Source organism: Mytilus californianus, unplaced genomic scaffold (genome assembly GCF_021869535.1).
Source record: "Mytilus californianus isolate M0D057914Y unplaced genomic scaffold, xbMytCali1.0.p SCAF_3, whole genome shotgun sequence".
In the NCBI taxonomy this organism is placed as follows: Eukaryota; Metazoa; Mollusca; class Bivalvia; order Mytilida; family Mytilidae; genus Mytilus; species Mytilus californianus.
The window spans coordinates 123,096,900-123,124,643 of record NW_026262679.1 but is presented as its reverse complement, the minus strand read 5'-3'; the positions used below and the strand labels follow the sequence as shown (position 1 = coordinate 123,124,643).

The window sequence follows — 27,744 nt, the reverse complement described above, 5'->3', positions numbered from 1 at the left end:
TATATGTCGGTTCATCAACAACAGCATCAATTACTAGATGTTAACATTTCTGAATTAATTTTACAGTATACTAATTTTATTAAAGGTGTGACAAAATGAGCAAATGTTTGAACGTATGTGGTCTTCAATATTATTCCTTTAATGACTATTTGTCATTGGTGTACTGTCATGTATCTCCAGAAGAAGTTACTTCTTCCGTCAACGGTGTGGTCCCTTCATCACATTTGCACATGATAATGATACATGGGACCTTTGATTGTTTTATCATGGCTGGAGTTTGACTACATTTACACATGATAACAGTATTTCGCCTCATCGCCACTATTGTCATATTTGTACCATTAGCCACATCTTGGTCCTCATGTCTAGTGTAACGGCGAATAAAAGGAATTTTATCGCATGTTCCTGGTAATTTGTCTCTTTTCATAAACCTGAAAGTAGATAATTAAACATTAGAATGTGTTTACATAGCCAAAAGCTACAGTACATGATAATTTGCTCAACTTGGGCTTGAATTACGTATAGTTTCCAGAGTAGATTAAGAAATTGTTGCAATATTTCTCTTAATGCGAAAAATGCGAAACTATGAGGTTAGCTATAATAAGTGAAATACCGCCTCGAAATACAGAGAAACAATTACAAAATTAGTTCAGCTTCGTTTTTTACTCAAAAGATGTTGAATTTCGAATTTACAATGATCTCTTAAACTAACTTGTGATTTCTACGCAAGTAAATGACATTCATTTAAAATTCAATTAACGATTCTCTAGGTTGGATTTATTCCTCGTACTTTTTGTAAGAAGAGTCTGAATATAAATTAAAAAAAAAAGTAATTAGAAGAAAATCTTAATATTTATTCAACCTACCATTTTACCTGGACACTGAACGCACAAAGTAAGGTATAAAAGTAATTTTACATTTAGTTATACATTTTCGGTCAACACCACTGCTGGGGACAGTTTCTAGTCTCCGGGTGAATCATCAGCTCAGTAGCCAGTGCTTCGGTGCTGATACGATTAATAACAAATGTTTTGGGTTTAATTTCACCGTTGACAAATTAAAAAAAATATTAAGAATATTTTGTTCAAACTCCCGCAGGCAAAGTTGACTTTTGAGGACCATTTTGGCTCTTAACGGTTCTTCATATTGATATATCCCTGGATTTTAAAGGTTTAGGTTTAAGAGTTCTTGAAAGTTGAACCAGTGCTTCGGACGACGAAGTTTATAAATTGTTATTTTTATTTACGTCTATGTGATTTTCTTTGGTTGTGTTTACTATTGTGTTAATTCTCGATTTTAGTAGAATTGTTTATTTTCATCGTTCAATCTTAACTATTCTGATTGATAGATAAGCTTTATTTGTTTTATTCAATCATGATACAGTGAGATCTAGGCAATTTCTTATTAAAAAAACTGATTATATTCCTTAAATTTTAAAGGGAGTAGAAATAAGTGAAATTTACGTTGAACATTTTCCGTGTTTTACCTTTTTTTTTTTACACAAATAATCTGTGATTCAAATAATTTTAAGGTAACTATAATGTGTGGTTCAGAAACTTTACAATGGTGAACAGCTCACGAAACGACCATACAAGTATCCGTGCAAACTAACGTTTGATTTGAAAAGGAGATATCAGGTATATGTTACGTGGCAGTAAAATGTTACTTTCAAATCAAAGTAATAAATTGTAAAAACAAAATAGAAACTGGAATCATTAGGGATGAAATTGTGTAATTCAAGCAATTTTCAGTCACAATAAACATGCCTTTTAAATTAAGATTGAAATTGTGTTCGTATGTCGAAAGGTCAAACATCTTTCAAATGTATCTGGTGATGAATGCCATCAACGTTACCTCACCATGAACCCAAATCTAGTATTGCATTTCGTCGTGTTTCCTATTGTTTCAATTAAACAATGGTGATTTACATCGAAGTATTAATGGCAAAAGTCGGTAGCAAAGCTTTCATGATTAAGTACTGTCAATTTCTTTTAAGCATTTGGCTTCATTTACATGGTCACAATGGCTAAATCTGTACAATAAATATACATTGTTTATTGGGATAATTGTTAAACCTTCTCTCTTACCAAGAAATATTAATTCATTTTATTATCTACCACCAAACTAACGAAATAACATATCTACAAACTATATACAATTTTAAATATATAGACATTGAATATTTATAAACTTAGTATTAAAAACGACAATTGTTGTTATATGAAATGAACAAACTACAAATTCAACAAATGTCATGAGCAGTTAGGGATTGCAGTCGTTCCAACTCGCGATCACTATTCCATGGAAAAGGGGAGTCGGTTGATAGAAGTGGAACTCAATAGATTGTTCATTAATATACATTTTTCTTATTTTCTTAATTTTCCTACGTTTCAATGAATTTTTGAATAAAAAAAACAATAAAGAATTCCCAAATATCTTTTTTTGTGACCAGTTTTACAATGTTCATTCCTGTTTTACTGGATCTAAAATGCGTGATCTAGATTAGTCACGTGCTTAACTGAATTTGAAGGTCTATTTACCACAACGTTTACAATGAAATTGATTTCTGCGAGCCACAGGCATCGTAACCAGTAGTTGACCCATCCACATTTTAAGAATAATTATTCACATGTTAAGAATCATGGTTTTTTTTTTTTTAGATAATTTAGCCTTATTTAGAACGATGCTATAAATCTCCCTTAACGATTTGTTGCATGGTAAGAGGTCATTAATGAACACTGAAAATACTGTTACTGTAAGCTTACTTTCCGTTTTCGACCCAGTCCAGGATATGTCCACTAAATATTTTGCTTTTATTAGACTGTTCATCGAAATTATTCCATTAAATTGAAAATAATGGATATTTATTTTAACAGAGTTATGATGAAGAATGACTTCAAATCAACACTACATAAGTTTTAAAATAAACTGTCAACATCTGATGTTTTTTAAAAAAAAACATACAATAATCACTGATGTGGTAAATAGAAAGGTATCTTTGGATTCATCTATTATGACCCAAAACGTAGAAATCTGCTTATGACATTTGGCACTAAGACAACATAGAAGTTCTAAAAGAAGCATCGCTTTTTCGTTACCCAGTAAATAGACAGAAATTTCATATTCGTTAATTTTGAAAACCAAAATAGAGAAGAAAATATACAAAGAAACTAAATAACATTGAATTTCACTGACCTCATTTTGAGATGTCCAGTCGAATTTCATTGGGTCTTATCTTAATACATTTGACATCCGTAGTCCGCACTAACAAGAAGATGTAGCCATTACAGTCATTTTTATTACTGGGTTTTGAAAAAGCGGCCTTCCCGACTAACCTTGGTTTATGCACCTTGCACAAATGAAAAGCTCCATATATAATAGGATTCAACACTGCGTTAGACTGACCAATCGTTGTTAAAACTGTCAATAATGTAGCATCATATGTTTCCTCTGAATCACCGAAAGCTTTTCTTGTAAATATAACATAGTAAGGAAACCAACAAACGATGAATGTTGCTACAATAAAAATAGACATTCGCAAAGCTTTTCGTTTTGCTTTCCTCATGAACGTGCTCCTAACTTGTCCTCTCGCCGATTCTGATGATGTTGACGCATTTTCTGGTTCTACAAATATAAATACATTCGTACATTGAATGCGACTGTTTCGTCTATCAATATTACACTTTTGGTTCGATTAAAAACAAATATGATGAATTGTGTGAACACCATGACAAAATTAAAAATTCACATGTGTTATTAAATAAAATAAATGGTAGAAGGGTCAACTTTGGTCTCTTTACTATATCACTACAAAACCTGTTACAACATGGCGGCCATAATTTTTTCAAACTTCCGTCTGCTTTTCTTTTTATTTTGGGATTGCTCGTAAAACATAAAGCAGCAAACGATTGTATCTGATAACTTGAACCAAGAAACAAATACTTTCCCGCATAATTATATATCTGATCGCCGAAAAGTATGACAAGTAAACCAAACATGTAAAATCCACTATTACAAATTAATAACATTCGGGAGCCCACCAGGTAGCACCCGCTTCACATTAGATCATTATAATTAGTTTTCCTTTTAACATCAATCCTTGTAAGTTGCTTTGCAAATTTTCATGCATTTTCAAAGTGGACAAACAAATTAAAATATGGTCACCAATATGTTCGCGCCATTATTTAAAACATAAATAATTTTTTAATGGGTTTTGAATCTTCTATGAAAGAATTATTGGTAATGGGTAAGCCCTCTGGACCATGCTTTTAATATTCGTCTGTGTTTGTTTGTATGTTTTAATCGAAACTTTTGTTTTACAAATCTATAGTAAATTGTTTTGGTTTGTGCTGTGTCATAAGCTTTTTTGAATTCTGTTATTTCATTTTATGAATCATTGAATATTGCATAGAACTTATTGACAAAAAACATGTTAGTTGTGTATGTGCTTTGTGGCGATCAGTTGAGTCAAACCATTTCAAACTGATTTACAGTTTATTCTTACGTTGTGCCGTTATACTGCTGTCCAATTTTTAGGGGGGGGGGGGGGGGGGGGGGTTACGATCGCAAAAATGATTAAACCCGCCAAACATTATATGTGCCTGTCTCAGGTCAGGAGCCTTTAATTCAGTGGTTGTTGTAAGTTTTTGTCTGTCGTATTTGGTTTTCGATTGTTGTTTTGTCATGTCTGAGCCTTTTATACCTGACTATTCCGTATGATGAGCTTTGTTTTTTCTTGAAGGCCGTACGGTGACCTTTAGTCGTTTAGAACCTACCACACCTCCATATTTTATATTTTTTTGTCCCTAATCATTATTTGCGTAACAATATGAACATTATATTAAGATGTTTAGTTTGCTAGAGTATGTAAAGAAGTTGGTGCTGTGGTGCCCATTTGTTGTTATATTAAGACCATTATTTCAGGATTAAAAGCATATTAAATAGTCTGTAACAATGCGAAATAAAATGATTTTGTTAAAGCTCTTAAAGGCGTTGATATTTAAACCTAAACTACTATTTGATTAAGATAGGGTTTTGTTTTATAACAAAAATATTGTTATTTCATCGCGTGCGATTAATGTTTTCGGTCCTAAAATCCGACCTAAAAAGAATCTAAAACGTAAATAATAAAAAATAAAACCCCTTTCCTTTCCGGTTTATTCACGTTTCTCCAACATTGGATAATTAGACTAAAACAACATTAAGGATTAGGAGTCCTCTTAAGGACTGGCACCTTGATATTTACGTGTAATTCACCTGTATCAGTTCTTAACAATAATGTTGTGAAAATGGATATTGTTTAAAGATCATAATAGTATATATTAAAACATTAACAAAACATTTTATTTTCAATAATTGTTTTTTCATATATTTTTGGTTGAATATAACCAGAAATGTTACGTAATCATTTTATCCGTGTTTGAATTACAAAAGTAAAAAGTTTTTCAACAAAAAAAAAAATCCATAAATATTATAAACTAGGAAAATTAAAACAATTTCATAAAAAATTATCAAGAAATAATCTTAAAATGATTTTTTTAAAAAAATATTTTTTTTATTGAAAATAACATGAAAAATCGAAATGTTCACTGACTGTACCTCAGTTTAGTAATTTATTCGTTTATTTTATATGTTTTTGTATTTGAGTTACATGTAGATACCCAAATCTAAAACGATGCGCAACAACGAAGTTTTATGTAAAAATATAGTCATCGGAAGCTGTTGTCTTCTAGTGCGAAGAATCATATATCGTATACCTGGTCGTTCAGTCAGTATATCATATGAGCCGAAGTCAATGTTCCTGGTGCATGCTGTCTTGAGCAGATGGAAGAGTCAGTCGTATATCTGTTAACTTTTTCCACGAAAAAGGGAGAATACAAAATGGGTTCATCACGACGTGAACTGTAGGCTGTTTTATTGTGGAAACTGGCTTGTTGAATTGTGAGCTACAAGTATTCTCGATTTGTCACGTAAGCTTTGGGCAATTAATGCAAACTGACTAAGAAATTTTAATATACTACATCTTTGATAATAAGCAGAGTTTGATACTTTTATATAAACTTAATGACTCAAGCTATTATTAATTTTTAAAAGCTCTCAGAATATAAAATGTTTTATTTCTATTCAAGATCGCAACATTGTTATCAATAATACATTATTATGGAAAATAGAGAAAAATATGAAAACAAAGTAAAATTAAAATATATATCACTGGGCTAGATTATATCGACTTTTAAAATCTTGAGAAACTATTTTAAAAAATATGAAAAAAACAATTACTGTAAAAAAAAAATATGTTTTGATAATATTTTACAATTAATCTTAAAAAATACCCCTTTTAACAATATTTTAGTTAAGAACTTAAGCAGGTGAATTACAGGTAAATATCAAGATGCAAGTCCTTGAGAGGACACACCCCCTAATCCTTAATGTTGTTTTAGTCTAATTATCAAATGTTGGAAAACCGTGAACACATCTCCTGTCTAGCCACTGTTTTAACTATCCTGATACATTGTAATAATAGCAGCAATTAAATCCTATAATGAAATTTTAGCTAAAAGTAACGGTCATATTTGGGCTTCGTTGATCATTCGTATGAAGAACATGTTAAAAAAATCCAAACGGTAAGGCATGTACATATAAGGAGATGGGTTATGATTGCTAATGAGACACCAATGATTTCTAATGAGACACCAATGATTTCTAATGAGATACCAATGATTGCTAATGAGACACCAATGATTGCTAATGAAATAAGTTGCATGTAATTCAAGTTTCTTTGTCGTAACTAAACACTTACCTCTAAACTCCTTAGACTTTCTAGATATTGTGTAAAATATGAGACCATACGATACAACCATAATTCCTAGAGGTATCATGAACTGGGTAATCAACGAAAACATGTTGTACATCTTTTGATATTGCTTGTAAGGGAAAGTCTTATCGACACATTGATAGAAATCTTCCTCAAATGGTCCTCTCAGTACACTAAATATAAAAACCTGAAAAAATAATGGTCTTCTCAGTACACTAAATATAAAAACCTGAAAAATAGGGTTAATTAAAGTTTTACTAGACAGTTATCAGACATCATTGATATAGACAGGTAGATAAAAGAATGTACAATTAAAATCAGTACATGAAAAGGACAACTGTACAATACCGACATAATAGATATAACCAAAACAATATTAAACAATACCGCATCAAACAATGCTTGTAGTTAATTGAAAGCAAGCCCAACGCGCTAAGTGTTATCCTGTTGATATGAAATTATGCCGTCCTACACTATAGGTTCTTTATCTATGATAATATAAAAGTATGATCCGTAATCCTGGTTTGTTTATTTTGATATGAAAATAAAGAGATGTAGTATGATTGCCAATTTGCTTAATTTGATGCGACCATTTAGTGAATGCATTTCAAAAAATGAAATATTGACTTTAGGAATAAAAATCGAAACGCAGTACAACAATTTACAGAACAGAAATAAGGAGCATTCAGAAATATACACTAACAACAAATTCAAAACCATCAAAACTAAGACAAGCAGCAAGTAACAATCAGAAAATCAAGAAATCAAGAAAAAAATTACTGCAGAGTAAGCATGCAGAAGAGTTACCCGCGATGATTTTTATCAATTAAATAGCAATATACTGTATAAAATACTTCATCTTTCACCTTAACTTAGTATGTGCATGTATTGAAATATACGTGTAAAGTAATATGCAAATAAAATCCTTAAAGCATGTCATGGATTGTTCAATGAAGGGGAATAGCCAATTATTTGTAAAGGGGAATATACTTATTAACTGTAAAATTATTATACTATTTACTACTTAAAGCTTGTTCACGATCTTAAAATCAATTTGTTTTTTCAAAGAAAAAGAAAACAACATAAGGCTAAAGACGTCTATGGATGTCACATATTGCAATATGTTTTATACCTTCAAAGAATTAATTATTTTAGTTTTTAAATTTTTAGCGGAAGAAACATACACATATCACATCAAACAAATTTAAAAAAATGTCCATTTCTAAAGCACTTCATATATTAGACATTGCATTTAAAATCTGAATGCATTATATATTTTCGTATTTAAGGCAATAAGTATTATTTCACACATGTCATTGTTTATTTGTAAAAGAATGTATTCCATAATAAGGGTCTTATATAAAGTTGTCAGTCGAAAATTAAAAAAAAATATATAAAAATTTCACTTTTCTTTATAAAGAAGTGAGATCTCAGAGACGAGTATTTTTTGCGCAAACAATTAATGGAAATGGTTAGGGCCTTCAAAATGTTTAACACCGACGAATTATGTATGTGCCAGTCTCAAGTCAGGAGCCTGTAATTCAGTGGTTGCCGTTTGTTGCTGTATATCATATTTGTTTTTCGTTCATTTTTTTGTACATAAATCAGGCCGATAATTATATCTTCTGAATTGTTTTACATTTGTCTTTACGGGGCCTTTTATATTTGACTATGCGGTATTGATTTTGCTCAGTGTTAAAGGTCGTACGGTGACCTATAGTTGTTAACTTCTATCTCATTTTGGGATCTGGAGAAGAGTTGTCTCATTGGCAATCATACCACATCTTCTTATTTTTAAAAATATTTGCTATTAGCACGTGTAATAAATTTTGTGTTTTGTGAATTGGTTTTGTTTTTGTCATTTTGTCTGGTTATGTTTCAGCCATCGTATTTAGTTTATTTTTCGACGATCTATGGTTTTCTAACGTCTTCTTTGTATTTTCTTTCACTCTTACATATAAACATGTTTTAAAAAACTACAATACGACAATAATGGATGTAAAAAATATTTCGTTCATTTAGGAAGTAAGCAAATTAAACACTAAATCAATTTTATAGATGATGGGGAACTGTGATTGCTAGTGGAAAGCAGGGTATGTTTTGTGGGTGCATAATTTTTAAACTATGTAATAAATAATTTACAGACCACTCAAAGCGTTATTACATGGAATGGTGTACGTGCAGATATCGTAGTATTCTGTCAACATAGGGCATTGTGTTTATATTCCACATTGCGACTTGGCATGTCAGGTTGTTCATACATTCCGGACAGCCAAAACGGAACCCCCTCTCCTGCAAACATACATACGGGTCTATCTATCGGACGAGAAACAAGTTGACTATATATCTATATCAGTTAAACTTTGAGATAATTTTATTCATAGATGTAGTAATGATATACATGAAGTTTCTTGATTGTTAAGTAGAGATAACAAATCAAAGGCAATACTATATGATTAAATTATCAATCAATGCAATAAAGATTATAATCATGTACATTATTTTATATTCGTTACCTATACCACCACTTCATTGAAGTTACTAATATACTGTATCACGATGAAGATGAAGGGAAAATAGTATTACTAGTTCTCTGTTATGAAATATTACTCTTCGTCAATAGATATATCTCCAAGATCTACACAGGTGCGGATCAAAATAGCATAATGTTCAGTTATTTCTTGCCAGTCGAAGATTGCGTGTTAAGTTTATTAAATTGCATAGTTTTTATTCTTACCATATAAAACGGCTGAATACATATTAATCGGTATTCACAATGATCATATTGATGAAAGGAATCCTTAGAAACATGCGGCTTTTCCGCAATTCAAAGCAAAACAGTTCACTTCAAATCGGTATTGTTTCATAATGCAATAAACTGATGAAATATCTAAATAATAATCATGGCTTACTGAAAATGAACTCGTGCAGAGTGCTATTTGGTTACGAAAAATTGACTTGTTTTTAGATTTGTTTTGTTTTTATATCATCGAAGGTTAGAAGAAAATATGTTGATATCTGTATTCTTCCGATTGTGATAATATATGGCCTCTTATTACACATGAATCAAAAATATTTTCAAGCAATTACTCTTATGGCTGTCATATAAATTATGTCATAAAATATCAACAGTTAACATATATTCAAAAAAGATATTCACTCGGCAACTGTATTTTGTCTTTATTTATCCACTTGCAAAAAACAGTGTAGGCGACGCTTGTGCTCTATGTTGATTTAACTATAATGCTCCTATAATCAGTTCATTTTCGCTAAACAAGGCTTGCCTTATATTGAAATTTTCACACAGTCCGTCGTCGGAATCTGTAAAATAGTAAATTACATTCTAAACAGGTTCCGCGGATCCCTGTGTTTCGCCTGTGAATGCCGAAGAAGCTTCTGCCCAAAATTCCGAAAATTACACGAGGTTTGACAAAGTTATTGATGTCAAAAAAGTGTATGTGCTATCATTGTTTATCTCTTTCTATTTTGATACCTTCGCTCAATAGAGTCGAGGGGTTTATAGAAATCCAGTTGTCCGTCCGTCACACTTTTTGTTTCAAAGCGATAAACAGAGAACAGTTTTTTAAAAATTAATTGAAATTTTGATGGAATGTTTTTGACCTCTTAACTCATGTTGAGGTTGATTTTATTTGTTTTCACCTTAACCGTTACAGAGTAATGGTACTTGACTGTTGCAATAATTCTTTAAGTTGTGGTTTCCAGATGATTAGTAGAGAACAGCTTTTTGAAATATCACGGGCATGTTTAGACCACTGAACACAAGTTAAGTTTGATGTTCACTCTTACTAATCAGATTAATGGTACTTTAGTGTTACAAAAAAGTAAACATTCTGTGGTTTCCAGATGGTAAATTATAGATAAACGGTTTTTGAAATTTATTGAAATTTGAAAAGAATTGTTTTGAACCACTAAACACATTTTTAGTTCTATTTTCGTCGTTTTAACTACTCATTTTTCAGAGTAATAAAAAAATAATGCCGTCATTTAGTGCTCAAGGTTAATAAAGCTTCATAATGATCAAAAGGCGGCTGAATACAGATTAATCGGTACTTGCATTCATCCTATTGATGAAATGAATCCTTAGATATCTCTACATATGCGGCTTTTCCGCAATTCAAAGCAAAATATATTTCACTTCAAATCAGTTTTGTTCAATAATGCAATAAACTGATGCACTATTAATATATAAATGATTAAGGTATCGTATTCAGTAGGTTCTCATTACTTATAATTGTAGTATATTTGACACAGATTACTAAAAAAAATAAATAATTTAGATAAATGCAATAATTAATAATTATTTATTAGAATGAAGACATACATGTAATCTAACAATCGGTTTAATTGAAGTCTGGACCTGGTGTGTCTGTGACTGCTAGTTAAGTTGTCCTTTGTTAATTTATGCTTATTATAATTGTCATCTTGCTTAGTTTCTTCTGTTACTTATTCTAACATCGGACTCGCGCTTCTTTTGAACTGAGTTTTACTGTGCGTTTTTTTGTGTGTTTGTTTTTATTCCACATTGGCTAGAGGGATAGGCGGGTTGAGATCTCACATAACATGTTTAACCCCGCCACATTTTTGCACCTGTCTCAAGTCAGGAACTTATAGCCTTTGTTAGTCTTGTGTGTCTTAATTTGTTTCATTTGCATGTTTCGGAGTTAAGTTTGGCGTCAATTCGCTGAACAAGTATACATTATTGTTAAGGTGTAAGATGAAGGCCGCCTCCGGGTGCAGGATTTTCTCGCTGGGTTGTAGACCCATTGTTGGCCTTGAAATATTTTTTGCTTTTTGGTCGGATTGTTGTCTCTTTGGCACATTCCCCGTTTCCATTCTCTATTCTAATATATGTGTTAGTTCAATATCTTAGTTTATAATGTGCGTATTACAACATATAAAATAATTTCATACATTCTAAGGGCTGCATTTAACTTTTGATGACCATATACACATACGAAAACGGTCCAAGAAATCCAGATTAATCTACCTTTTCCTTCGATAATAAAGGGTGCCATTTCAACTGAATATCTGCCATAATAGACCACTATCATCTACATGTATAATAGCAATAATAGACTTTTAAAGTAGACCACTATCATTTACATGTATAATAGCAATAATAGACTTTTAAAGTAGACCACTATCATCTAGATATAAGAAGATGTGGTATGAGTGCCAATGAGACAACTCTCGATCCAAGTCAAAATTTATAAAAGTAAACCATTATAGGTCACAGTACGGTCTTCAACACAGAGCCTTGGCCCACACCGAACAGTAAGCTATAAAGGGCCCCAAAAAATTACTAGTGTAAAACCATTCAAACGGGAAAACCAACGGTCTAATCTATATAAAAAACGAGAAACGAGAAACACTTATGAACCTACATGTATAATAGCAATAAAAGACTTTTAAAGAAGACCACTATCATTTACATGTATAATAGCAATAATAGACTTTTAAAGTAGACCAATGACATCTACATGTATAATAGCAATAATAGACTTTTAAAGTAGACCAATGACATCTACATGTATAATAGCAATAATAGACTTTTAAAGTAGACCACTATCATTTACATGTATAATAGCAATAATAGACTTTTAAAGTAGACCAATGACATCTACATGTATAATAGCAATAATAGACTTTTAAAGTAGACCAATGACATCTACATGTATAATAGCAATAATAGACTTTTAAAATAGACCATTGACATTTACATGTATTGGATAATTGCCACTGGACGTTAAGCAACCAACAGTGAATCAATCAATTTAGTTTCGGAAGCTAATGGGACTGAGATTAAATGATTTTTTATTCCAATATTAGCTTTGTTTTCTGAATTCCCTCGAAGTACAAATAAACATGAATCACATAGTCTGACTAACATAACCATGGCACATAATTTACGATATAAGCACATAGTTTAACTAACATAACCATGGCACATAATATACGATATAAACACATAGTTTAACTAACATAACCATGGCACATAATATACGATATAAACACATAGTTTAACTTACATGACCATGGCACATAATATACGATATAAACACATAGTTTAACTAACATAACCATGGCACATAATATACGATATAAACACATAGTTTAACTCACATAACCATGGCACATAATATACGATATAAACACATAGTTTAACTAACATAACCATGGCACATAATATACGATATAAACACATAGTTTAACTAACATAACCATGGCACATAATATACGATATAAACACATAGTTTAACTAACATAAACATGTCACATAATATACGATATAAACACATAGTTTAACTTACATGACCATGGCACATAATATACGATATAAACACATAGTTTAACTAACATAACCATGGCACATAATATATGATATAAACACATAGTTTAACTAACATAACCATGGCACATACTATACGATATAAACACATAGTTTAACTCACATAACCATGGCACATAATATACGATATAAACACATAGTTTAACTAACATAACCATGGCACATAATATACGATATAAACACATAGTTTAACTCACATAACCATGGCACATAATATACGATATAAACACATAGTTTAACTAACATAACCATGGCACATAATATACGATAGCAGATGATATGAACTGTTTTAATGCCGCATGCCTTCATTACACGTACTTTTAATAATCAGCTAGGATAGTTTGATATTTTGTCAAGCTTTTTTGTGTGCATGCCTAAATGGCCTTGTTTTTCAAAATCTTATTTACTATAGTACTACATAATGACAACTGTAGATATTCTTTAGTGGTTAACATGCACTCGAAAGTAGAAAGGTACACCCGGATCCCGAAGCTACATTTTGAACTGATATATAGATCATAAAAAATCTTTCTTCACTACGTCAATTTTTTTTCTCATATATATAGTAACCATACCACAGAAAATTTGTTTACATTACAAATACCGTTTTGATTTAATTAATACGTTAATAGAAGCATCGGATTTAGAAAAATGGATACTTGTTTTAACTTTATTGCACGTATATTTACATACTCCTATACGTACTTCTGTTCTGCAACAACTCCATTACCAACAAGATTTAAACTCCTTGCCCTTAAGAGGAAAAAATAGTTAATATTACTTGTTTAAGTTACATGTCGTTAGTGATGTAGTTTCAAATGTCATTTCAAGACATGATGTTCACGAAGCGTAGTAACTTAATATGGTTTTCAGCTTATATGTATGATGAAAAATAAATGGATCAATTTGAATGTCGTTATATTGTGCAAAAGAATACTAGTTAGTGAATATAACACCTGATTTTGCCATAAAATCCGATTAAACATATGAATGAGTAAAGGATGTCACCGATTAGACATATGAATGAGTAGGAAGTCAAAACGATATTCTAACTATGATCTTTTAGGAATTTAAAGTTATAAGTTCAAATGACAGCAAATTAAAGTTTTAAAATGCCACACTGTAAAATAAAACAGCACTTTAGATTAATAGCGTATAGAATTGCACTCAAATTATACTATGATTTAAGGTGGTACATAACACTACAGGGAGATAACTCTGTAAAAATCAGCTGAACGTTTTAATCAGATTCTATTGTTTAGGAAATATTAAGCTTCTCAAAGATCAAAATAAGTGTTTGTCAAACTGCTATATATCCAATTTTCTGATAAAGTGTGTGGTTCAAATTTTTTGAAAATTTTATATTTTTGTCAAAGGGTTAAAGTTAATAATTTGTCAAAATTTTATAAAAATTAAACGTGCCAAATTAATTTTAGTCAAGGTGTTTGGTACCACCTTAAGTCATTAACTTTCTTTTTATTTGTATTTTCACGTTTCACATAAGAATATTAGAATTCTTCGTACAAACATTATGTGTTAGAAAACACTAAGATCATCTTTCCCTTGTGAATGACATACGTAACTGGATTAACACGAAAGAACACGGAAAATTTCCAGATCGATTCGTGTCACTCTCATAACAACTTCTATTTCCGGGATGATGTGAAGCATATTGTAATTGTATAAATGTTTGTATTGTCTTGATATTTTACAATCAGATTGTGAAGCAAATTATGACCGTATTTGTTCGATATCTTGAGAGATTTAATAATATAAATGTACGTAAAATGTTCTTTATCTCAGTACAAAGTGTGTATACAAAATGATGCTTCAATGAATAGCAAAACGCATCGAATTCAAATAGTGTTATAGCAATGATAATCATCCTCTGTTGGGCTCCTTCTATTGATTTTGTAAAAGGCGTGACTTAATACAGTTTTAACATGAGACAAATTTGTTTTTCAGTTTTTAAAGAAAATTTATATAAACGAAAATTGTTAATAACAAATATGTTCGTGTGACGAAAATTTAGCAAATTAGGACTAACAATATGAAGATCGATAAAAAAAAGCATTGAAAAGAACCACGTAAGGAGATTAACTTAGCCTGATCTTATCAACATATATATATACTTTATTACCTTAAACTTTACAGTTCACCGGTTTATACGTACTATAATAGTAATAGTTGCCATAAACATGTAGACAGAGAATGTTGATATTTTGAATAACAACTAAAAATTATATCAAAATTACCAAACGCCAAGGCAAAAGGGGGGAAGTCCATAAAAACTGACAAAATCAAACGTGAGACTTTATCAATCAACGAGAGGAACGGAAACCAACCGTCATATTACGGTCCTGACTTGGTACATGCATTTTCCGAACGTGCATATAACAACAGATATCGTACAACTGATATATGTAAATTTGTTTTAAATTCAGATTTTATGTTAATTATAGAAGTGAACACCATGCAGGCGTCGTCCATTTGAATAAAAACAAAATTAATATCAGAAAATATAAACATTCATATGTAAAATTGATAACAATTTATAAATAAACAAATCACTGTATATCTGAAAATCAACCAATAGTAAAAAGCAATTACTCATCTCCTGCAGACATTATTTATGTATGCACCAATATTTTTTTTCCATGTATAATTAAATGGGTGAAATTCATTTTATTAGTATTTATATTATTATTAGTACATGTGCACTATATGGCACTGAGTGGGATTACACGAACAGAAATTAAAAATAAAGACAAAAATTATTTTATAGTATGATAGCTAGACTTAAGATGTTAATACAAGTATTTCCGTTCGTCCGTCCTCCCGTCTTTCTTCCTTTATAAAAGGGTAGTTTTCATAGTGAAATGAACTCATTTTTTGAAGATTAGCCAAAATGTATGTTGTATAGATATGTATTTGACCCAAACATGTTACAATTTTATTTAGATCATGCAGTAAATTATATTTATAAACCATTTATTTGTAAATACCGCATATCTGCTCATTGTTTGAATATAGAAACTGGTAGATTTTATAATATTGAGAGACATCTGAGACTTTGTAATATGTGTGATAAACATGTATTTGAAGATTAATATCATTTTATTTTAGTATGTGAAAGTATAATGAGCTTCGAAAGAAATTTATTAAACCATATTATTGGAGAAAACCTTCGAATTTTAAACTCGTACAACTGCTATCTGTTCATAATGTAAAGGAACTTAACAATTTAGGGAAGTATTTATTCCTGGCCGAGAAGGCACGTAATTAAATTCATTTATAAATGCTTAATATATGTTCTATTTTATCATACTCTGCTGTACTGTTATATGGGTATACTTAATTATATGATTATTTGACTGATTGTTTAAATGTAGTATATATATTTCACTGATGTAATTGAATACATGTACTTGTAATATGTATATTCTAAAAGTTGTATTGCTTACAAATAAAAGATTATTATTCTACTTTCATATCTGCGTCATCTCCTAACAAAGTAAATGCATTGTAATGAAACTTTCATTATTGTTTCAATGTTTTCCATTTATAAATTGTATATAATACATATAAGAAAAGAGAAGTGTCTATTAACGGACCTTTAAGCTTGGTTTTGTTAATAATTTTGAATTTCGCATAAAAAATATTTAATTATTTCACCTAAGCTTACCATTTATCTAGTTTATTATGTATTTGGATCAGAGTTACTGAAAGTTTACCTAAATCTTAGTAGCAAAGAATTATTTTAAAACCCGAGTCCTGTTTGCGCAATGCTGTATAAGACATTTGTGTATAACTGTGAAAAATCTTACTTTGTGATCCAGCATCATATACATACAAACTTTATTACAAATTTCATATCACTTTAATTGCATACAATTGCAAGATAAACTTTGTCCACTGTAAGTGCACTGCAGATGTAATCTATTTATATATAACTTCAAGCATTCTGTCACTTTATGTCAAAATTTAGAATCGTATAGATCATGATCAGTTTTACGATATATATCAACGTGATCTTAAAGAAGACTAGTCCTAATATAAACCAAACCATCCATTGAATGAAATTTTTATCTACTGGTTCCATGTTTTAATATACCATCTTTAAACCATTTGCATAATTGATATGTTTTCCTGAATGAATGAAAATGTAGGAGAGGGATGTCATTGTGACAATAACCCAACAACACAATGAAAAAGGACATCTCAACCTTCAAAATTGTATATGGGCTACTTGTTATTGAATGACTTTTTAATATTCTAGTGGAGGGGACATGAGGATTTTTTTCGGGATTGATCATTTTCATCTGTTGCTGTGCATGCTTATATGTTAATTTTCACTTTAGTACACATCATTTGGTTCCTGCATTTGGTGTTTCAGAATATTAATCCCCCCATAAAAAAAATTAATGGTTGTCCCCTTAGCCTTGTTAGCCGCAGTGCCAAGATAATCCTTATATTGCAACATGCAGTTTTTCCCAACTAGGAGGTTCTTTTATGGGGATGTGGAACCTCACTGGTTACGTGTATGGCGTCTTTAGTGGACTTATTTCGAATGCACGGATTTTAATGATTTGTAATCTTTTTTAATTTGTTATACATCATCCGAAATTTACATTAAAATCTTTTTATACGAGAGGGTCTGGATGGGGTCATCAAATTCTGTACTCTAAATGGACATTTTTTTAAATAACGCTTGTTCTGTCTAATTTTCATGAAAATAACATTTTTTTTACCATTTATTTTTTCTGCGATTATTTGAATACGAATATACGAATACGAATAAGAATACTTCATTAAATTCAATTAAAGGGCCTGTTTTCTGAACATATACATATTATATGATTTCTTTATTCTGTATACATCGTTCACTTCTGTAATCAGTATTGTATTACCTAATTCTTTAGTGTTCCACTGTAATTCTTTATACTTTTGTTCCCTGTTATTCTCTATTTCTTTAATTTCTTTGCCCATTTTTCTCTATTCATAATATTATTTGGCCATTATTCTCAATTCTATAATCCCCATCCAAACCCTCATACAATCTACAGTTAAGTGGTTTATATATTTTCTAGTGATATCTCTCTTTTTATCCTGCAAAGGACAATTTTTCAACAACAAAAAAACAACAACAAAAAACAGATGAACACATATACATTGAATAAACAAAATCAAAAGCACATTATTTATAAAAAAAATCACTCTAGTTTTAATTGATAAAATTTTACTACATAAATATATTATATAAAAATCAACCGCAACATGCATCACACAAAATAGCAGTTCCCAAACATATTTGCTGAGTTTGGTAGAATCGTATTTTATCATACAGTCGATTTGTTAATTGATTCTTATTGTGCGCCCCTGCTGGCCGACTTGTATTTTGTACTCATATGAAACAGAATTTATGCTCAACCTTGTCAAAGATGAAAGTTAAAATAAAACACATCTTTTAGGTTTCTTTAATTTCTCTTTTAGACATATTGATGGTGTCATGTTATTCAATTGCCGCTATTATGTCATTTGTTCTGACGCAGCGTAAATCAAACACCAATCAATAATATATAATAAGCCACATACCAATGAGTACTCGCATCTCATATATCCCAATGATTTTGAGATAAAGGTTACTACCGAAACTAGTAGATATTCTTCATATCTCGACCTTTTCCGCGATATTGACATTGATGGACGGCTTCAAGCTATAATCTTTGACAAACGGGATGATTTTAACTTTCCAATTGTCAACTTTCCATGTCTCATCAGTAACATACATGTCAGTAACTGCGAGTACTCTCAGATCTGTACCTTGTGTCTTTTTCGTTGTGAGGGATGTATGAATACGTCCGGTCTTTTTGTAAGATGTTTTTCTGCTTATATCGTTCTGATGAGTTAAGCCATTTTCAAATGATTTTTATAGTTTGTTTTTATGTTGTACTGTTACATCACTGTCACAAGTTAGAGGGAGGAATTGCTCCTTCAAACATGTTTAACCCCTCCGCATTCTTTATGTGCCTGTCCCAAGTCAGGAGCCTGTAGTTCAGTGGTTGTCGTTGGTTGATGTCTGTCGTATTTGTTTTTCGTTAATCGTTTTGTTATAAATTATGCCGTTTGTTTTCTTAATTGAAATGTTTCATATTTTTTATGTCGGGGTCTTTTAAAGCCGACTATACGATATGGGTATTTCTCATTGTTGAAGGCCGAATGGTTGCCTATAATGCTTATATCCACTCAATTTGAACTTTGGTGGACAGTTTCTCATTGGCAACCACACCACATCTCCTTATTTTCATAACATAAAGTTTGAATTTTGGATCAGAGATTCACATATAACTTTATTTTTGCGTTCAGTTTTGTAATTATATTTGAGATCTGAGTTCAAGATATTAGTTTTCTTTCAGCCTTGGTTTGCTATATTTGAGATTTGAGTAACAGGTATGTCAGCTTAGTAAGAGTTTCTCATCTTTAACATTTTTTAGCATTCAGCATGTTTTTAAATTAATGATATTCGTTTTTTTCTTCTTTAACTGTTTTAAATGTTAATTATAGTCTTAATATTAATTGTAGGCATTATATGGACAGCTGGCAATGATACAAATAATTACTGACTGCAAAAACTAAAATTTATAATACAGATGGATCGATTGTGTCTATTTAGCACTTTTGATTCGATACTGCTTATCGTAGATCTGATTACTGCACAGACACATTTCAAACTATAGAAATGGATTGCCGGTATTTGAGAGTAACTATTACTTGCATCTCATTTTAATTGCTTAGATAAATATAAATGTATTAATTAAAACGTACATATTTATACCAGAACAAGATTAATTAGAAGAAAAAAAAAACAACACATGATCAAAGTATTGTACTCTGTAATTATATATTAAATCAAACGAAAACGTGTAATTATAAATCAAATCAAACGAAAACGTTATCTATTTGCTGCTACGATGTTCATTTTACTCTTTCATCAGGAAAAACTACTTGCCACTGGACGTTAAGCAACAAACAACCAATTAATCATCATGAAGCATCCAAGGTGTAAAGTCGGTATTTTAAACTAATTTGTTCGCTAGCCAATAAAGTTATAAATTGTTTTAGATACATTCATGTGATGTTGTAGGTTGCTTTAACACTGACATATATAAACATTTACATGTTGCCTTAAATGTACTCATTTTTTGTAATTAACAATTGATTTTTTTTTGTAAATTTTATTGGGGTGTAAAAGTGTTGACCATAGCAAATTATGTATGAAGCGCAAATGTGCGCACGATCAATGCTTTAAAAACTCTATTACATTCCAAAAAGAAGTATTAATTCCTTCAATTAGATTGTTATGCTTCAATAATGAGATAACGAGTTATACGTATAGCACAGTTTTCGTTTGTTTCCTAAGCATTGGTGTGATGTTGTAACGGGAAGCACGTGCTGTCATGAACGATGCATTTTATTTGGAAATGAAATAAAATTTTGGAATTCCTCACGATTGTTGTCTGCCACTCAAAATTACGGATTCTTGTGAACATGTATGTTATGTTATTATCAATAAATAACCAGTTTGAAGTAATAATTTGTTATATTATACTTCACGTAAAAATGCAATATTTTTATTGGCTTATACGATGGTGTTAATTTACTCTATTCTATGGTAAATACTCTATTACCCTTCACGGAGACGCTTGATCAAGTGTGCGCTTCATTAAATACGACTCTATCCTATGGCAAATACTCTATTACCCTTCACGGAGACGCTTGATCAAGTGTGCGCTTTATGAAATACGGATGGTTGTTATGGACGTCATAATTTATTACTTTGAATTTGAAATTTAATCGACAGTAATAACAGAACATTCAGTATAATAAATTAGATAACACATATCTGAGAGGGTGATAGAGCAGATTGCTACCCCTCGAAAAGACATTGTCAACCTTGGCTTCGCCTCAGTTGACAATGTTTTCTCGGAGTAACAATCTGCTCTATCACCCCATCAGCTATGTGTTATTTATATAATATTGTGTTTCGCGATAATGGATGGGGTCAAGATGTCACATTCTGTTTTTTAAACCTTTGCAATTACTTAACGTTATTGCCCACTTTTAAAATTTAACCAACATACATTATAGGTCAACGTATACGTATGATTAGTACACTTGTTAAACTCATTAAGTTTTCGCTAAAGTGGGCCATCGAAAATACCATGTGAAGGGATAAAGCAAACGTTAAAGTGGACAATAATGTAGGCGCTAAAATGTCAACTAGAAGGTAAGAGCAATGCGCTAGAACGTTATGGATACCACGCAACAGTAACATTTTGAGAATAAATTGGTGATGTCGAGATTATACCATTACCACTGAGAATATACAGGGTAGAATGAACGCATGGGTACGCAACAAGATTCGGATATTGAATTTAAACTGGTTTTGACGAGATTGAAAAAATGTTGATAAACCACACGTTGAATAAATTTCTTTCGGTGTAGTATCCATATCCATAAGGGACATTGTATGCAACCTTTCCCGTTATATCACCATAGAAACAGATTCAACCACAATAGTCATCTTCTCTCGATAGTAAAAGTTTCAAATTTTAAAAATCTCGATTAATCAGGCATTTTAAAGTTTGAAAATGTAATTATTCAGAGTAGATAAATATCGTAGTCAACAAGGTTCAATGGTTGAATCTATATCAATAAAAATGGAAAACAAATTCAATTTTGAATGTGAAAGAGGTGTTGGAGGTTAATAGTTATGAATTTACAAATCAGTAATTAATTGATTCGTAAGTCCAAAGTCCTCTTTACATAAATAACTTCAAAGTCCCCTTTACATAAATAACGTAACACAATTAATGAATCAAAAGACAACGGGTTTTCTTTTGATAATAATGACAATCAACCATCGTATCATTTTTGCATGCGTGTGGCTTTTTTGTTGTTGTTTGGGGGGGGGGAGGGGATTGGGGTGGCCTATTAAATATTTTTTATATATCATTTGGCAATATTTGTTTCTTTCTAGGAGTGAGTTATGGTCCGGAACACAAACGAATCTAGCTAAAGTTTAAATTTATATAATATATATATTGAACAACTATTTTTCCTATATTTCCCTAAACAAACATAAAAGAAAGAAAGGATACATAACCACTGTAGTACGATTACATTATTTTACGAATGTAACATACATAATTAAATGTTGACATTCAAGTGTCTATTTTAATCTCTTTGTGTTGTTAGATTGCTGTCAAATTTAATTTAACGTAAATGTATTTTCATATCTAAGCGCCTCAAATCTTGACATGTTGTGAATGAGATTTACAGAGGCAGCCAAACATCTGAAACCAATACGCGATGTCTAGATATTAACTTGGGAAATTCGAAAAATGTAATTTACGATATGGTTTTACTATTACAATGTATATGCAATCATACCGAGAATTTTAATCAAAAAATCGTATTGACAGGATTATTCATTCGAACTTTTTATACAATTCCAGAATTCGATGGTATAAAAACAACCACTAACAAGCCTTAGAATAAAAAACAGACATTTGAAAAAAATAATGACAAAAAAATGAAAACAAACCACTAGAGACTCATAAGAAACCCGAATCGCTCATCTCACAAAATATGCCATATTAATTAACGTAAAAAATTCAGGATAAAAAATATTTACAAAAGCTTCCCGGACAATAAAATGAACCAACACCGGTGTGTCCTACAAACATTAACAACCAATAAAATGATATGTTAGTTGTATGCAGACTGCTGTTAAGTTTCTTTCTATCATATATTGTCTTCGAGATAATTTAAACTCTCCAAGAACGCTTAAATTCATAATAGTCATTATCAAAGGGCAATCGATCGAATAAGGAAACGTTTGAGAGTTTTAATGGAAACATGTTGTTGTCCGAGCATTGAACTGCGTATCTGCTACAAGTTTAAAGATGTTAGACAATAAAACTTGCATCTCAACCCTATGTTCTAATGTAAGTTATGGTGGCAATGTTAGTAAGAATATCGTAAGATAATTCACATATTACTTATATGTTAACACAGTATGAATCTTTTACGTCATGTTCCGTTAAAATAATTATGTTCTGTTGTTTAAGTGGTGATCATACAGTTTATTTTATAGTTTTTACGATATACTATCTTGTATGGCTGATCATTCTGGTATTAAAAGTTTTTATTTATACATAATAGCATTCAAGACGAGATGATGATGGATGGCCGTTTAACTTCTAAGCTATTAATTAAATACATACACATTCAAGATGAGCACATGCTAATGCGATATAAATAGTCGAACTTTCTTTGTACTAGATTGACACGCTCAGCCGGATTTGTAAGGTACCAGTTCACAAGGTAACATTAGTCTTTGCTTTTACCTTTTTTCAATGCCGCGTGCTTAGCGAAGAAACAGCAAATACCAATTTTTAAAGTCTTTGAAGAGCAACATCTCCAAAAACAAGTCAATTAATAGTTCCAGTCAAAACGTTTTTAAAACTATATCGGGCTGCAAAGTTTGCTGTATATAGTTTCTTTCTATGGAAGCAATCATGATTATACGCAGAAATACTTAAATTAGTCGAGCAGAATAAATTATATAAGATGTCAATTGGTTGTATCAGTCATATTACCATACCATGTTTGTACACCTTGTACTTGTAAAATACTGATTCATTTTATATTGCGTTAGAATTAAAAACAAAATGTGTTGCTTTTTACAGTTTTTAAAAACTTTGTCTATCTATCATAGTGGTAAGGATATTATACTAAACTTCTTGACTTGGTAAATAATTCTTCAGTTGAGGGAATTACTCGTAAACGGAGTTGGTTAATGGTTTAGTCATATTAATATTTTTGTGGATGTTGTGTGTTTGCCGATAACTTTTGCTGTCAAAAGTATCTATCTATCTTAATTATATTTTGTTACTTCTTTAACGAGTAAGTTGATTGTTTCAGACATATTGGTACTTCAAATGATCTCGTAAAACTGGACGATTTTATTGAAAAAGTTTCTTTTTTAATAATGATTTTTGATTAAAATTCACCTCAAAAGCTAACAAAACCTTTAAACAGACTTATTAAGAAGGGATATAGTTACGATACTGTTGTCAGGTCATTGAAGATTGCATATTTTGGCTTTAATATTGATTCACTTGTAGGGTCTTTGCATCGGAATTAAACATATTTATTCTAAAACCAGTTGTTGGCATGACACGGGTTATGTTCTTCTCATATATTTTATGATGGTATAATACTAAACTCATAACAGGAGGGATTGTGCCTGATATTCATATGATTAAGACATAATCTTTCAATCAGTTTAATTGAGGTCTGGAGCTGGTATGTCAGTAACTGCTAGTAGTCTGTTGTTATTTATGTATTATTGTCATTTTGTTTATTTTCTTTTGTTTCCTATTCTGTCTTTTATTAAATGACAAAATCAAAAGCTCAAACACATCAAACGAATGGAAAACAACTGCCATATTCCTTGTGTAGAAAATGGTGGATTAAATTATCTATATTTCAAGATAACTGACAAATACTCTCAAATTTGTAAATTTAAAGCTAATAAATCGCAGAAGGGGTCAATTAATGGTTTGAACTTGAACGCATTTTTGTAGATATGTAGTTATCAATCTAGCTGGTCACAGGTTGTGCCTTTTTTGTGTGTAATTTTTGTTCAAAAAGCTTATAATTGATTAAAAACGTCACATGAAGGCAAACTAATTCATATTAGGTGTCGTATGACAATTTTAAGGTACATAAAGGGTATATATATCTTTGCATTGATTCTAAACATAAAATTTGCTGTACTTAATATGGTTTTAAGAATCTTACTTGGATTTTACCGTTATTCATTATTTTTAGCAATGTCGATCTTGTTTGTTGATGGAACAAAATAATATTAACAAATGTATCATAAACACCCTATATGAATTAATTCTTTGAAGTTTTAATTGTTTTTTTTTTTACGGATAAACGACGTTTTATACACTTATAACCTTATACTTGCCTTCGGTCAGATTAGTTAAAAATGACATGTGGTAGTATTGCCAATAAGACAACTATCCAACAGACTTAAAAAGAAGTAGTAGTAAGCAGTTATAGGCCATCGTACGGACTTCAACAATGAATGAAACGCATACCGTCTAGTCGGCTAAAAGAGGCCCCGACATGATAAATGTGAAACCCAAACGAGAAAACTAACGGCCTAATTTATACAAAACAATTTACGAAAAACAAATACGACAGACATGAACCAACGACAACCACTGTACTACAGGCTCCTGACTTGAAACATGTACATACAAAATGTGGCGGGGTTAAACATGTTTGTATACGCTCAACCCTCCACTAACCTGGAACAGTAGTGTAACAGTACAGTATAAGAAACAACTGTAAAAATCATTTGCAATTTGCCTAACTCAAAAGATTGGTACGGGGCACAAAAACAACTTATTACATATAATCAATAGACACAAAGCAACGAAATAAGAGTACTCACAGTTACTGAAAGCTAGTTGAAAGCCAACACAACTAGTAAATGAATCAAGTTCGCTAAGAGAAAAGACCTTCTTTTATCTCAGATAAAGAAAAAAAAAACTTACCTGAGGTAAACTAAATAAGGCACTGAGTATCCAAGATATAATTATCATGATTTTAACTCGTTTTGGAGCTTTGTGACGACTTATAGGGTCCATAATCACGCAACATCGGTCCAGACTGATCACAACTATAATATATGTGGACGCAAGTAAACCAGTTGCTGTACCAAATTTTACTATTTTACACATAACGTTTCCGGCTAACCACTGGACTGTTGAAGCCCAAACCGCATCTACTCCCATTATAAAAAATGTAATTAACAAATCGGCCACTGCCAAATTGACAATTAATGTATTTATTGTTGATCTTCTCTTCCGTATTCTGTACATTTGGATGATGGTTGCTGTGTTTCCTATCAGGGCCATTAGAAACAGGAGACCAAATATAATAGTCCTTGTCATAAATGCTTCATTGAATGTTGGTGGCTGTTCTGTTCTAAGTGGCCATTTTGAACTTGTAATAAATGTAACGTTTTCATTAAAAATACTCGTAACATTGTACGTAAAATTCCTATCCATGGCACTTGAATGAAGAACTTTTTCTTTAAAATTGATCAAATACTCTTCCCAAAGAAAACATGTTATGTAAAACTAATCAAAGTTTTCTAACAGAAGTTGTAGAATTTCTCAATGTTGGATGGATCTTTTACTTTTAGTGAATACGTTTTCTTCTTTAAGTTATCACACTTAGATTCTAAATCCGATCAATATGCTTTAGATAATAAAAAGAGGAAATAAAATATCCTGTATGTTAAATCATATTTATATTCTTACACTATGACAAGCCATTGATTCGCTACTTAGTTTTATTTTCCGTATAAGGCTTATGTATAACGTTATTGGTCAAATCCTATAGCAGCTGCTTGATTGACATAAACCACGTTATTTCATGCCAGTTAATTAGAGATCAACTGTATGATCAAACAAACGAACAACGAACAATAAAACACCTAACACGATGTGTTTCCAATGTCACTACTAGAAAGTTTGATTTAAACATTACAGTTAGTAATTGTCTCTTGTGATATTTATATAAATGTGTGAATGAAGAACGGCCATCTTATTATAATTAAAGTTTGCAACAATACAAGGACAAACAATAAACAGCCTCGATTACCGAAGAAAAATATTTCAAAACGTCCGGTAAATTTGTTGTTAGGCGAAAGTATTTCTTATTATATTAGACGTGCGGAGTAAAACAACCTTTGTTATGACTGTTACTTTCATGTTATGGATATAAAAAAGATGGACATGATTGCTAAGGTGACGACTATCCGACATGAATGTATTTATTTTTCACACTTATGATGATCATAGAGTCTCGGATGTTAACGTACGTAACAATCACACCAAACTTTACCGATCTAAGCAATTGGTTAAACACTTTTAATAAAATTATAAAAAATCAAGGGTGTTATTTTGGAAGTAAGATATTTACATCTCACGACAGGAACCTGTATTTTTTCAATATCAAAATTCTATGCCATATGAAAAAACGAAACGTGAAAATTCATCAATTCTAGATCTGTTTCATTCCGAGTACCCAATCCGCTATATTACGAAGCACTGAGTTGTAGCTTTGTCAAATATTAAACTTTGTAAATCTTTTATCATATATTTACAAAGATTTAATTAAAATATAGGTTATGGGTGTATTTTATATAGTCTGAAACGGATTTTGACAAGACTTGTTCTAATATCAAAAACTAAAGGCCATAAAGAGCCTGTGTCGCTCACCTGGATCTATGGACTAAAATCCCTTTTTTGTTGATCATGTCTTGCTGATTTATACGGTTTGCAGAAAGCTAATGAACCAGGGTTATGTCAAAGAACGTCTCGTCCTTATTCTGAAAAAGTTCAACAGAAGATACCAAGACCTTGTTGATAAATATTCCGTATCAACTTCGCAAGTAATACATGAT

General features: G+C 31.0%; 1 protein-coding gene across 1 annotated transcript; it reads right to left on the bottom strand.

Annotated features, from left to right (window-relative positions):
- LOC127733620 (gonadotropin-releasing hormone receptor-like) lies at positions 1-26,335 on the bottom strand. The gene is made up of 4 exons (XM_052242939.1): positions 25,826-26,335; positions 6,800-7,001; positions 3,336-3,624; positions 1-431 (listed from the first exon to the last, which is right to left on the bottom strand). The coding sequence occupies exons 1-4, from the start codon at positions 26,222-26,224 to the stop codon at positions 167-169; spliced, it is 1,155 nt and encodes a 384-aa protein (XP_052098899.1). The 5' UTR covers positions 26,225-26,335; the 3' UTR covers positions 1-166.
- Between the last annotated feature and the right edge of the window lie 1,409 nt (positions 26,336-27,744).